Raw genomic sequence first — 14,352 nt, 5'->3', positions numbered from 1 at the left:
GGCAGGTGCTCTGGTGCTCCCACGCCTACCATGTGAACATGCATACTTACTGGACAACAACACCACACAGCCTGACATATTGTAGGTGGAGAAAGGTTTGGTGTAGGTTTACTTCACCCCACAGATGGTAATAACACATATATCCTAATAGTTACCACATGCCTGAAAATAATCACAGGACAACAATAGTTTGTGCTAGACGCTATTTAAATGACTGAGTTTGTATCAGCAGTCGTTAACAGTCTCACAATTATTTCATTATCATTGTCGTTTATTCAATTATCCTCATTAATTTAATCATCATGCATCACCATGGAATAACACACACACACACACTACCTCCCTGCACCCTCCCAGAGAGTCCCTGTTTCCCTGCATGCTACTCCCTGCTTACCACTTCAACCACACTCCTCCTCACTCTGTTTCTTGGCTTCCTGTCACATGCCTGCTCCTCTTCATTCTCCTCTGCCTGCTCCTCTGCCTGCTCCTCTTCATGCTCCTCTGCCTGCTCCTCTTCATGCTCCTCTGCCTGCTCCTCTGCCTGCTCCTCTTCATGCTCTTCTGCCTGCACCTCTTCATGCTCCTCTGCCTGCCCCTCTTCATGCTCCTCTGCCTGCTCCTCTGCCTGCTCCTCTTCATGCTCCTCTGCCTTTCCCCTTTGCCTGGCAGTGGCCATTGCCAGCCCCCCTCTCCTCCTTTGACCTGTTGCTGAATAATGGTGGGTCACTATAGGTGTTAAAGCTACTGCTGCATGCCCCTGTATTTTCGCATATTTGGCAGCATCTGCATTTAAATTCTTCTCCTCTTTTTTTAGCCTGCAACTTCTCCACACACCCCTTTTTTCATCTTGACAATTGAAAAAGACGTGCTCCTTTGTCCACAAATGTTTGGCTCTGAGCTACGGCATCTGACACGATAAACAGAGAGGACAGAGGGGGAGGAGTGGGGCCCAGTGAGAGATGTGATTGGGCCAGCCTAGTGTTATTATAGGAAATTAATCAATGGATCGCTGCCCTTGTTTTATGGACTGGTCGTTAGCAATAAAACATATATAATATTAAAAAATGTGAAATTTAAATGACATCATCCCAAGGTGGATCAGCTCACCTGGAAAATGCCTGGCATGCCAAGTTACTAGTCCAGCGCTGGTGGAGGCGTATAACCATGAAACTCATATGGCACAGCAATTGTATGCTTAACACGACAAATGAAATGTCAGTAAGATAAAATCCATAAAAAAGGAGCTCATAATTACACCCAGATTTTTGCCCCCTTGTTTTTTAATTTCATTTCATTGGTGTCATTTTATTGTCATTGTCATTTTATGAGCTCAGAGGTATTTCCACCCTGACTCTCCATTAATTCCTGTCTCTATTATAATGCACACATTTATGGGTGCCACAGTGTGTCATTTAGATTATGACAGTAGTAACCAACCGGGTGTTATTTAGTTTGTTTACCATAGAAATGTGCCTGGGTTAGATGTATGTTTATAGCCTTCCATAGATTGTGTCATTTAAAATATAGCTGTATTACCCAACAAGGTGTCCTTGTGATTGTATGGTTATGAGAGTGCAGCATATGCAGTAAAGTATGAGGTGCACATTTATGGGCAGCAATGGTGTGTGTCATTTCTAGAGCTTTGTATAGTACATGCACTGCATTAATGTTGTTGTTTTTTTAAGCTATTTCACCTCACTTTACCTTTTTACCTTATTTTTTTTATTTTCATAGTTTTGTGTTGTGCTGTATTTTGGAAGACGTTTAGGAAATGGGATTTGAAGGGACACACACAGAATCTAATACAGGGACACTGCTATACCAACAGCCTCCTTCCTCAGGGAAATCATTGTCAGTGTGGTTGTTCTAGCTCTGAATACTGCTGCTCCATTTCCGGCTGCCTCAGATCACTTTGTAACACTGTGGCTGCAGCTGAGAACAATCTCTAAATGAAGTTACCGTAGGATGCTGGGATATTGTTTCATCTTGTTGTGTACTCCCATAGTAATACATCCTCAATTCTACCAGCACAACATGAAGGATGATGGTTCGCTTCGCCTGCACTCCCCTAAATCTTTTCCTGGTTGTTTAGAGAACAGAGAGAGCCGAGCAGACAGCATGAGAGGAGTAAATACAGACGTGCTGTGCTGAGGTGCTGTCCATGGTGCTGAACCAAGGCAGTGCCAACAGGGCTGAGACGCTGGCCGTGGTCCTGAATCAGATACTGGGGCTCAGAGGAAACTATTCCAATTTTTTACTTGTCAAAAATAACAATACTACAACATAAGTACAAATAATATTAAACATTTTTTTCAAATGATGTCTGGAGGTGCTAACACTGAAGAAAGTCAAAGCTCTAGCAACACTTGTAGTATAGGAGAACTTTAATAATAGACCAGCGTGTTTCCACTTAGGGCCTTCATCAAGGTCAACATAAAACACAGCATTTAAATAAGATATTTAAAAAACAGTTAAATAACCGATTTAATGCATCCAGATATGCATCAGTCAATGGATTATCTACCAAGGTGGGTTGGGTACATGAACCAGAAAAATACAGCCTAAAATCTAAACAGTGTGATACGCCATATTGGCTTACATAAATACACACACACACACACACACACACACACACACACACACACACACACACACACACACACACACATATATATACACACATATATAGATAGATACATACACAAAATTACCCTCATACACATACATATATAAATAAAAGCAAAAAATACAATAGAATACATCATAAAAACCATTACGTAATCACAAACACAAGAGATATTAAAATAAAATTTAAAATACTCAAAAATTAACTGATTGAAAAGTCCTCATGTATGCCTTCTGGAAATCAATGTTTGACTTTCTTCAGGCTTTTTCTCTTCTCCATCCACCTTGGAAATATGTCAAGTTGTGCCAGTAACCTCCACCCTGTTTCTGGAGATGTTAACACCAAATTGTACTTAGTTTCTTTCTACTATTGGTAGAGGGTACAAGATGCTGTCCAGAACATTGTGTCCCTCTCAGGGTTGATTTTAAGTGACCACACTATACTCAGCAATCTGGAGAGAAGCAACTCACTGCACTCTTCCATGTAATCAGTATTTACCCTCTTACCCAGTTGTCTTTTGTTTGTTATCCTGTGAGAGCTGTTCCCACTCTGCTTAGTTAGAAGCTCTATTCATGTTAATGTTTGTTGTATTGTTGTGTGTGAGTAATTAAACTCTGTTCCAGAGAGATCCACATTACCCCAGTCTGCCTCTCTGGTCTCCCTACACTTGAGTGCAACCTACCTGCTTGTTAAATAGCCTCTGTCTCAGTTCCCATGTGTGTCATTTGGTGGTATAGTTGACTGTGGAAGCCATGGAGACTTATACTGTTATGAAGATTCATTCCATCTGTAGTTGGCTAGATTTGTATGTAAAGATGCACCTGTGTCCTCAGCCTATATCACAAAGTGAGGCTTTAGGGGAGATTAGTGTCCTGTAGCCATTATTTGAGATAATACGGATGTGTCCCATTTGAAATTAAATGCTGGATTTGTGTTTATGCTTTTCCTCACCTGTCAGAAGTGATTAGTGAAAACTAAATCTTATAAAGGGATCCTTTAGAGTTTTCTATTAACCTTCGTGTCGTCCTCATGGGTCAAATTGACCCCGTCTGTTTCGACTGTTTCTTATTTCCTGCCTTCCTGCCTTCCTTCTGCGTGTCCTTCCTCCCTCCCTCCTACCTTTCTTCCTTTCCTTCCTTCCTTCCCGCCTTCCTTCCTTCCCGCCTTCCTTCCTTCCCACCTTCCTTCCTCCCCCTTTCATTCCTTTTTCCTCCCTTCCTTCCTCCTTTCCTTCCTTCTTCCTCCCTTTCTTCCTTCCTTCCTTCTTGCTCCCTTCCATCCTTCCTTCTTCCTCCATTTCTTCCTTCCTTCCTCCTTTCCTTCCTTCCATCCTTCCTTCTTCCTCCCTTCCTTCCTTGACTTGAGGACAACAGGAGGGTTAAACAAACAAAAGTCATGTTTACTTTGAGTGTTACTCACCAGAATCTTTGAGGTCTAACAAACGTGTTGAACACATTTCCCTCCTCCCAAAACGTTGGCAAAGCTGATTCATTTTAAGTATTTTAAATCCTGCTTTTTCTTTTCACATCTATCTTTACTTTACTAGCTTGCAGTCTTCTTCCCTATATTTTTGTCAGTGCGTTGCTGCATTTCGTGGTGCATTAAAGCCACCTGTAAGTCACAGGCATAGTGTTTAAACTATTGACAGGACTGTGTAGGATAGAAGGCAACATGCACACCAATTGCTTTGTCTCTCCTGTGTTGCAGACAATCAATTCCCCCAGAGATCTAATTCCAAAGTAAAAAAGTCAATTCCCTCACACTATTGATTTATTAAAAAGAGCCAACATTTTGGTCACAAGGACCTTTCTCAGGACATTAAGGCTTAAGTCTTAATCACTGTCCTGTTTGTCTTGTGGCCAAAACATTGATTATTTTTAATAAATCCAAGCAGAGATGATAAGTGTGTGTGGGTATTGATTTTTTTCTTTCTTTGGTAGCAGGAGTGTGTATCAAACATGAGCATCTTTACATGTGTGTCATCATCATGTGCATGCGTGAGATAAACTAAACCCATTCAGTAAAAAACCAACTGCTCCCTAGAGTTACAGCAGTGTTTGTGGTACCTTTGTCTCCTCAGCAGCAGCAGCAGTAATAAATGAGCTCTCAGCACAAACAAAGAGCTGATATTGATGAGTCCAGCTTTTATTTCCTTCATGTGGAGTCACTGTATTTTGTTTTTGTAAAGTTTTCAGTTTAAATGATAAAACCATTGGGCACTTTGGGAATATTTATAATATACAACATTTCTAGGGGTATTAAGGGGTGCTGAATCCAAATCTGCTGTATGTGAAGCTCAAAAATGCTCCAAAATGCCTCAAAATTTGATAAATCCAACATGGCCACCGCCAGGCTGAAATCTATTTTTCAGTGTATCTTTTTGACTAAACATGTACATGACTAAATGTTGAATGTGCTTTTGTAGGTTTTCCTATATGAGCAACCCGATGGCATATTCAGATTTGAGATGTAATGTGAAGAAACTGCTTAGATATAGCTGGACTCATCAATATCAGCTCTTTATTTCCTTCATGTGGAGTCACTGTATTTTGTTTTTGTAAAGTTTTCAGTTTAAATGATAAAACCATTGGGTTTTTTTAATAGATTAGGTATTGCTAAAAGAAGTTTTGAACTCTGATTCACAAACCTGAAATTATCTCCTTGATTAAACTTCTGGAGAAACACACGTTTGTTGTGACAGCTTAATCAAAGCTCTGTCAAAACAATTCAAATATAGAATTTCAAAATACAATGCAATTATTATTAAGATTGGTTTGCTAAATAAATGGTAGCTTCTCTGATGAAATTACATGTTATTACAGTCAAATACATGCACAGTACACTAACTGACTATATGTTTTCTTTCTCCTCGTTTGATGCCTCCCTATTTCACCTTACACCCATTTCCTCCTCCTATTTGTTGTCTACATTCATCACCCTGCGCCTCTTTTGCTATTCTCTTTTCTCTCCTCTTCTCCCTCCCATCAGCCTCCACTCAGGTTGTTTTCTCCTTCGACGTTGGTAACGGGCCGCTGGCGGTTCACGTGGAGTCCAACATCCCCCTGAATGACAACCGGTGGCACCGAGTTCGAGCTGAGAGGAACGTCAAGGAGGCGTCTCTTCGACTGGATGAGCTTCCTGTCGCCACACAGGAGGCTCCTGCTGATGGACACTTTCACCTACAGCTCAACAGCCAGCTGTTCATAGGTGAGGAGTTTGTTTTAATTGAGTATTCATGAGGACCAAATGACCAAAGTTTTCCTCCATAGTCTGGATATTTTGTTAATTTATGCTTCTTTAAGGGATTCTTTTTGATTATAAAACAGTCTCTTTTAACAGTGCAAGTGTGTGTGTGTGGGGGGGGGAGTTTCTTTGTGTTAGTCTCAATGTTGGTGGGTTCAAGGCCCTTTCTCAAATCTCTTGGGAATGGAACAACGTCAGTGCTTTTCTCTCTTCATCTCTCTCAAACAACAACTTCCACATTCACTTTTCTCAATGTCCTTTTATCATTCTTGCTCTCCATACTTCATTCTGTCAGCAGGTTGCTTACAGAACTTTTAGTCAAATTATTTTATGTCTTTCCCAGCATGAAAAAAAGTGACATTGGCTTTAGACAGTAGCCTTCTCAATGAAACATTACTGGAGTGCTATGGTTTGTTACTCAACAGTCATCTATACCAAGGAGTATAGTCTCTACCAAAGATTCAAATTTATTTATATTGTGAGCCATTCTTGAACATTTTTAAAGAGACAGGAAACAATTAATAGAAAATAGAGACACAAAACTGTAGATCATGAATATTCATGAATATTCATTGCAATGAATTAAGCTTGAAAAGCATAATAGTTTGTTAAACTGAGCTAATCTGGCTGTGCCAAGTCGATTTTTCACTCATTTCTATTAAGCAGCACTGAATATAGAAGATACCAATTTGACATATGTATTTATAGGAAGTGTGGCACTGCATAGATCCCAACACAGCTAAGTGTGCAACATCAGATCATTGTTTAAAGATCCTCACAATCCTCAATCCATTCAAAATACTTTTTAAAAGTCACTTTTCTAACAAACATTATTCTGCTAGCTCAGTCTTGTTGTCTGCTCAAATGTTTTAGATATGAGAAGAGCTGCACATCTATTCTACAAGAAATGTTCTGAGTCAAAATGCGGAACTGCTATCGGCTAAACGCCATTAGCTGCTCAGCACGATAGGATATTAAAGTGCTGAATCGTTGGTTTTGACCACTAAACAATCATCACTTTCATTTTAAAAAAGCCCACAGCAGTAATATATATAGAGAGAGAGACAGATTTTCTTGCAGTGAGGGTCTTTAAATAGACTTAAAATGAACCTGAAAGCAGTAAATTATTTATTAAGCAGACTTGTAATTAACAATCGGCGAGCTGAGAATCTCCAATACAATCTCCGTCAATACCGCAGCTCTGTTTATCTCAACCTCATCAGTTCAATTCCACAATTCAGATTCTCCCATTTGACCTCTCGCTCCCATCTGTACATCTGTGACCACAAAAAAAAGAGGAAAATCCATCATTTGTTATCAGGTGTTATCATTCTATAAATATTATGTACGTCATTTCATATCAGTAAACACACACTGTGGAGGAAAAAACAAGCCAACAAACAGTGATTTTGGTGAGATTGGTTGAAAGCAGCAGCAGCAGCAGCAGCAGCAGCAGGGAATCGAGGTGAATATTGATTTGCTGAATGTGTTTAGCCGATAATCCACTCTGAATAGCCGACAAGTCACCACCATCAGTCTGAACGCATATATGTCTACTTCTGAATTATTGGCACACTACACTAGAATAAGCCTAATGGATTTATGTGTTGAAATGGAAATGGGCTGGCATTATTCACCAGAATGTTTGGCACTGGATGTGTTTATATTAAAATGTTTGACTTCGACCGTCTTGATTTGATGTGCAGATATGGGGGAAAAATTAGCATTTCCACTCTTCTTTTGTCAAAAAACTGTCAGTGTTAAAATGTTATCATATATTTTCTGCTAAAGTGTCTTTGAGGAAGTTGTGCAGAGGTGAAATGTAAATGTATGTATGTGTATAAACAAGCCATATTTATCTGTTCAGCTTTTATGTAATCATAAGCCACAATGTTACTGTAACAAGCTGTATGATTATATACAGGATATTTATGAGCTATAATCCTGCCATCAACAAATACATAAGGAAAAATATTTGTTTTCTAATCCTTAGTTTACATTATGAATAACTAAGCTGTATTATCATTGACGAGACTTTCACAGATTTATAAGTCAGTCTACTTAGTTGTATGAATGAATAAGATATAGGATTGGCTATGAATTTATAAGCAATAATTCTATAAACATTGTATTTATGAGCTTTAATTATTCCTTGTACAGATTTACAGGGCAGTGGATTACATTGTGTCAATTATATTTCCATGTTATTGCCTTACATGGATTTATAAGCCATAGGATTGATTTTCTGGTTTCTATATAGGTGTAAAATATCCACATGCAGTAGTTTCAAGTGAAAGATATTTGCATTCATTGCAAACAGAATCCACATGACTTGTTGTAATGCCTGGCTGGGATAGATAAGCCGTGGTTTATTGATGCTGCATCGGTGTCCGTGTTGGCTGCTGTGTTCAGATATTTGTTTGCTGCATCTTGTGAGTGTTTTTTGTTTGTTTTGTTTCAAAGAAAACAGAAACAGAGTGTAATCAGCTTGCTTTCAGCTTCACAAATCCTTAATGTGACCACACAGGTAAAATCAATTCATCTTATTTTCCACATTTATTTATTTAAGGTTTGGCAACACTGCTGAAACAATTAGTAAATCAACAGTTTCAGTCATTTATTTGAGCAAAAATGTTAAATATTATCTGGTTCCAGTTCCTAATTTAAACAGATTTTATACGTTTCTTGGTTTTATATCATTTAAAATTGAGTCACTGACTTTTTAGTGAACAAAACTGGATATTTAATCTTTGTGTCGTACTCCAGGGCCGAATTGACCCTGTCTGTTTTGACTGTTACTTCTTTCCTCCCTTCCTTCTGTCCTTCTTTCCTTCCCTCCTTCCTTCCTTCCTTCTGTCCTTTTTTTCTCCCTATCTCCTTCCTCCCTATCTCCTTCCTCCTTCCTTCCTTCTGTCCTTCTTTCCTCCCTTTTTCCTCCAGCTTACCTTCCTCCATTCTTCCCTTTCCTCCCTCCTTCCCTCCCTCCCTCCCTCCCTGGATATTTAAAAATGTAACCAAATGCTTTTTGACTTTCCAGTATTTTAAAGATTAGGAGAAACTTGTCAGTTAATTTATAACAAAATCAAGAGTCTGCAGCCACACAACCATCTCGGTGGGGCTTTACTTACAGTATTGACGCACAGCAGTGCTTTGAGCTAAATCTAATGCTGGCATGCTAACATGTTCAAAATGATGATATGAACATGCTGTTGTTTACCAGGCATAATATTAACCATGCTCATCATCTAGCATGATAAATAGCTCAACGCACAGCTGAGACTGATGGATAATTAGATTTTCAGATATTTGGCCAAAGTACTGTGCAAATTAAAATGTTAACCAGATGTTCAAAGTTATTACAGTCAGTTGTGAGGTAGACATGAATATCTGCACCAAATTGAATGGTAATCCATCCAATAAAAAAACAGTCTCAACTTCATGGTGGCACAAGACCTAAAGTCAGAAGACCACCAAAGTCATCAGCATTCATCCTCTTGGGAATATAATAGTCAAGTTTTGAATGTTTATAACTAACTGAATGACATTTTCATCCATAGAGCTCTTTGTTAGTGTGGCTAAAAACAATGACATGATGATGATGATGAAGGATGTGCCGGTGTTGTTTACCAGAATGATTGACAATAGATGTTTTTGTATCCAAATGTTTGAATTGACAGCCTTGATTTGTGTGGATATGAATCATTTGCATTTTCAACTGACTAACAGAGTGACATTGTCATCCCAGCTCTTTGCTAGTGTGGCTAAAAACAATTACATGATGATAAAGAAATAACCATTAGTTGCAGCCCTACTGCACTCTTTGATAATTTATTCAGTGTGTACGTCACACATATGTGGCCCTTTTCTGTGTGTGTGTTTATTGCATAATCACCTTTCATGTTGAGACTGTAATTCTCTTCTCAGAGCAGTGTGGTTGAAGCTCTCTCGCTGCTGCACTTTTGAGTTTAGTCACTCTTTCTACACTTTGCTTTTTGAGCCTGCAGGTTGAGGTTCTTTGTATTTTGAACCACGTATGTTGTCTTTGATGATGGCTTTGATCGCTGAGATCATTGAGACTGTAATCGTCTTGTTAAGGCCAAGGTTATATACAGTATGAGGTTGAAATTCACGCTGATCTCGAAGGTCCCACTGATAGCTTTGCTCCTTTGGTCCGAGGTGAAGTTTATCTGCATTTGGCTTCTTTGATCTTTGCTTTGATCTTTACTCCACAGATCCCTCATTATGCTTTATACAAATGGTCTTACCATCAGAAATGATTCTTGTAAGCACTGTCTTCATTTGATGTTGAGAAGCTGTCATCTGTGTTTGAGCTGAAGTTGTACGGTTGTAGATGAGCTTAATGCCTTCGCCGTGTTACCTGTTCAGAGTTTCCAGATTGTGAAGGCTTTACTCTCATTGGCTGTTCACAGAATTGAGTGTCTACCAGGCGAGGAGTTCTGGTCCTCTGAAATGAGGCCAACATGGAAGTAACTTAGAACGCGTTGGTCTGATTCCAGAGGACCAGAACTCCTCGCCTGGTTCGAACATGTACATTGCTTCTGGTACTGCTAAAAGTCTGCAGAAACTAACCCCCTCAGCTGAGACAGAGGCTGAACTGAGGGGCTGCATAAAGGACCAGCATAACATAAATAAGGTGTTGTTCTTTTAAACTATAAATCATGCAAAGATGTACCAGACATGATATGTAACCTTTAAGTATTCCAATTTTGATTGGAATTGAAAACTTACCTGCAATTGACGTTTCTGGTAAACAGTGTTTCATAAATGGCTATCTGACTTTCCCCAAGTATGTGTAAATAATAACCTTTTGAGTAGTTCAGCCATTGTCAGACAAAAATACAAACAATTCTGCAAAACCCCAGATTACAGAGGCATGAAAGTCTCCAGAATTATCATTAGCTACTCCAACAATGCCACATCTTTATTCACCATGCTATATGAAGTATTGGTTCTAAACATCAACATAGACATAAATCGTCTGCAGGTGAAATCATGGAGAGGTGCAAAATTCTGCTCTGCTCCTCTGATTTGGTTGCACTTTTCTATGATTCTTCCCTGCACTACATCATGCCCCTATATTAGATTTAAACAGAAAACACTTTAACACATTTTAGCAAAATCATGATTCTTTGAGGAAAAAAAATCATTCTTTCCCTTTCCCTTAGAACTTGGTTGGGAAAATTTCTCTGAAACTTTCAACTCTTCAAATCCACATTGTTGTCAGCTTATTTTAAACTACTCTTCTCCATTTTGTCTTTTTGGTTTGAGGGAATTTCCACCTCTGTACTCCATTTTGTACTGTTTTTGTAATTTACTGTATATAGCTTACATCAGAGCAACGAGACGGGCTCAACAGAGAGGAGTGAAAAACTGTAGCTGCTGAACAGCAGGAAGTTGTTAGCTTCCAAAGCTGAGAGCAAAGTGCTGGCATGTCTGAACTCTGAGGACAATAACAATTTCAGTCCGTGATCTTTGCAGAAATGACAGGTTGGCAGGCTTGAACTCAGTAGGTGTGTGTGTGTGTGTGTGTGTGTGTGTGTGTGTGTGTGTGTGGGTGTGTGGGTGTGCAAAGGTGGAGATGTATTTTTGATGTTTCACTGTCCTCTGGTTTATAGCTAATGTGTATATATATATCTATATCTGACAAATTGCAAGTGAGGTGCTGGAGATGTTGCGAAGACAATTGATGGAAGGGGAAGGAAATGTGCCTTCCTGCTCCACACCGACATACAGCAGAGCATCTCACCGTCTAGTTAACCAGTCAACAGCTAGAATGATGCTGTACAGATAGACCTTAAGACATCTGATGAAAGTTATTTACCTGAAACACTTTTCCACCTCCAGCTTGTTGCCTCAGTGCTCTTTCATCACTGTGTCATTTCATAAGAAGAATGTTGACAGCTTCGAGCTTCTGGCGGAGCAAAGGAGACGTGCGGATCTGCCGTGGATGACAGCGAGAGAAGAAATGAAAAATTGTAGATAAAGAAAACACAGAGACTTGTCAGCACACACAAAGGCTGAGACAAAGAAAACAGACTGTGTACTGTCATACACAGGAATGTTTGTTCAGTCTTTGTTCTAGGTGTGCTAACCTTGATTCCTACATGCTTTAATGCTGATTGCTTGTTATATTAAACTGTGAAGCAGATTCAGACACACAAGAAGTTTAAAGATCCCCTCCAGACATGTTTTAAGATGTATGTAAAATGTTCTACTTGAAATAAGACTTTGTGTCTAATATAGGTTTTCCACCATAAAGGTTGAATTGTCTGGTTAAAATCTTTAAAATGGCATATATATTTGACAAAGCATTTATAAAATAACACGTATAGAACAAGTAGAATATGAACTTGAGGTGTTTTCCATTGTAATAAAAGAAAAAAAACTTAATATGACAATAATTGGTGAAAGAAAAAGAGAAAAACTTAAACAAAAGGGAATTTTAAGGGAAATATACATTTTCCATTCCTTCCAAATGTCCTCAAATTTGTATTGTTGAAGCCTCATGGAGAAAGTGATTCTTTCCATTAAAAATATTTCATCATTGATATCGTACCAGTCGTCTACAGATGGGATGTCTGACTTAAGCTTTGTGATTGCTTTTCTAGCAGCTACACTCAGTTTTCCAAATGAATAGTTAGAGTTAGCATACTGTACAGGCCGTCATGCAATGTTTTTATGTTTTCAGGAGGCACAGCGTCCAGGCAGAAGGGATTTCGGGGCTGTATTCGTTCTCTGCAGCTGAACGGTGTCACCCTGGACCTGGAGGAGAGGGCGAAGATCACGCCAGGGGTTCGACCCGGCTGCCCCGGTCACTGCAGCAGCTACGGCTCGCTCTGCCAGAACCAGGGCCGCTGTGTGGAGAGAGCCAGTGGCTTCCACTGTGACTGTGGACTGTCTGCCTTCACTGGAGTCTTCTGCCACACAGGTACAAAATGTTGAATAACGTCGATAAATCAATTCTATATTTTGATAATTGACTTATTGTCATTTTTTAAAGCAAAAACGCCCCAAATTTGGTGGTTTCAGCTTCTCAGAGTTGTAGATTTGATGCTTTTTGTGTCTTATACAATACTGAACATCTTTAGGGTTTTGCACTTCTAACCAGACAAAACAAGATATTTGCAGACTAAAAATCTATAATGTGGATTTATCACTATTCTCTGACATTTTATAGACAGAATAATTCATTGATAATGAAAGTAATTGCTAGTTCCAGCCTTGGTATATGTACTATGAAGGTAGGCAAGTCATACTATTGAATTTCTGTAAGTAGTTTTATATTAAATAGACCTGGAATTTGGAAGTGAAAATGTGTGACTTTCCTCTCCTGTCAGGCTTGTGCAGAATGTCACACTCAGTAAAACAGACCACAGCTGCAGAGAGGTTTTAAGTTCTATGTTAATAAAGCTGAGGCAATATAAAGGATTTATTCCATCATATATTTGCCATTAACTCAAAATGAATGGTGCCATCTGCCTTGACCTCTCGCTAGGAGACCTGTCTACCCACTTTACAACAAGCCTCACGGTGTCACATTATGTCTCCATCCCCTCCCCTCCCCTCCCCTCTCCATTCCCCTCCCCTCTGCTCTGCATTTATTGTACTTGACTCATATATCTCACCAAGCCAAGGTTAAAGCTGTTTTGTTTATATGTCTGCTTGCCGTTCCTTTAAGAGAAGAACAGAAGAGTCAACACAGGAAATACAGAGTGTGCTTCACTCTGCAAATCAATCCTGAATGTAGGATGTAGGATCTGAATAAAAAGTACTGAAGATCAAACACACAGGTAGAGATAAGCAGAGAAGCTCTTACAATATTTAAGACCATGTGCAGTACATTTACTGCAGTCTAAAGGTATATTGGGTCTTTTTGCTGCTTTTACTGCATTTAACACTCATAAAGAAGTACTTAGCTACCACGTGACATCAGAGGTTTAATGCAAATAGTGTCTGTCTGATGTGTTGGAATCTATATTCATCCTCCTTTGATGTTAAAGTCATTACAGTAACCAATGCGTCATCAGATTGACCTTTTACGTCTGGGTTCAGCAAACTCAGCGAATTTAAAAAGCCCTCTTCCCAGCAACTGTCAGTAGTGTACCTGCTGGAGTTATCCACATCTACGTCAGCTGGTCGAGGCACAAAGAGTGTAAAGCTTTTGTAAACTAGTGCAGTGCGTGAATCCATCTGTGTAACAAGTTCAGCTCTGTTTTCTGACGACTTTCAACATTGCTTTCTATAATTAGTAGAAAGGGTTCATGTTTGTCTTGTTTCTGCGCTGTGTTCTCTGACAATGTAATCAGGCAACACAAAGTTGTTGAGACATTGTAAATATTTTATTGAGTGTAAATAACCCTGAGCTATTTATTATAGTATTGACACCGAGCAGGAAGTTGCTGTGAATATGTGAATTAAAGTCCGCCAGGGAAACAATTATTCTCATCCTGTTCATATTGAGC

The 14,352-nt window shown here is 39.2% G+C and overlaps 1 protein-coding gene across 1 annotated transcript in view; it reads left to right on the top strand.

Moving 5' to 3' along the window:
- The window catches only part of LOC128369407 (contactin-associated protein-like 4), a 95,675-nt gene that overhangs the window by 64,535 nt on the left and 16,788 nt on the right, over positions 1-14,352 (top strand). The window contains exons 16-17 of the mRNA XM_053330445.1: positions 5,615-5,833; positions 12,579-12,818. Coding sequence (XP_053186420.1) covers positions 5,615-5,833; positions 12,579-12,818 — 459 coding nt within the window. The remainder of the gene's footprint in view (positions 1-5,614; positions 5,834-12,578; positions 12,819-14,352) is intronic.

The sequence above is a fragment of the Scomber japonicus genome, chromosome 12 (genome assembly GCF_027409825.1).
Source record: "Scomber japonicus isolate fScoJap1 chromosome 12, fScoJap1.pri, whole genome shotgun sequence".
NCBI classification, from domain to species: Eukaryota; Metazoa; Chordata; class Actinopteri; order Scombriformes; family Scombridae; genus Scomber; species Scomber japonicus.
This window is presented reverse-complemented; position numbering and strand designations above follow the sequence as displayed.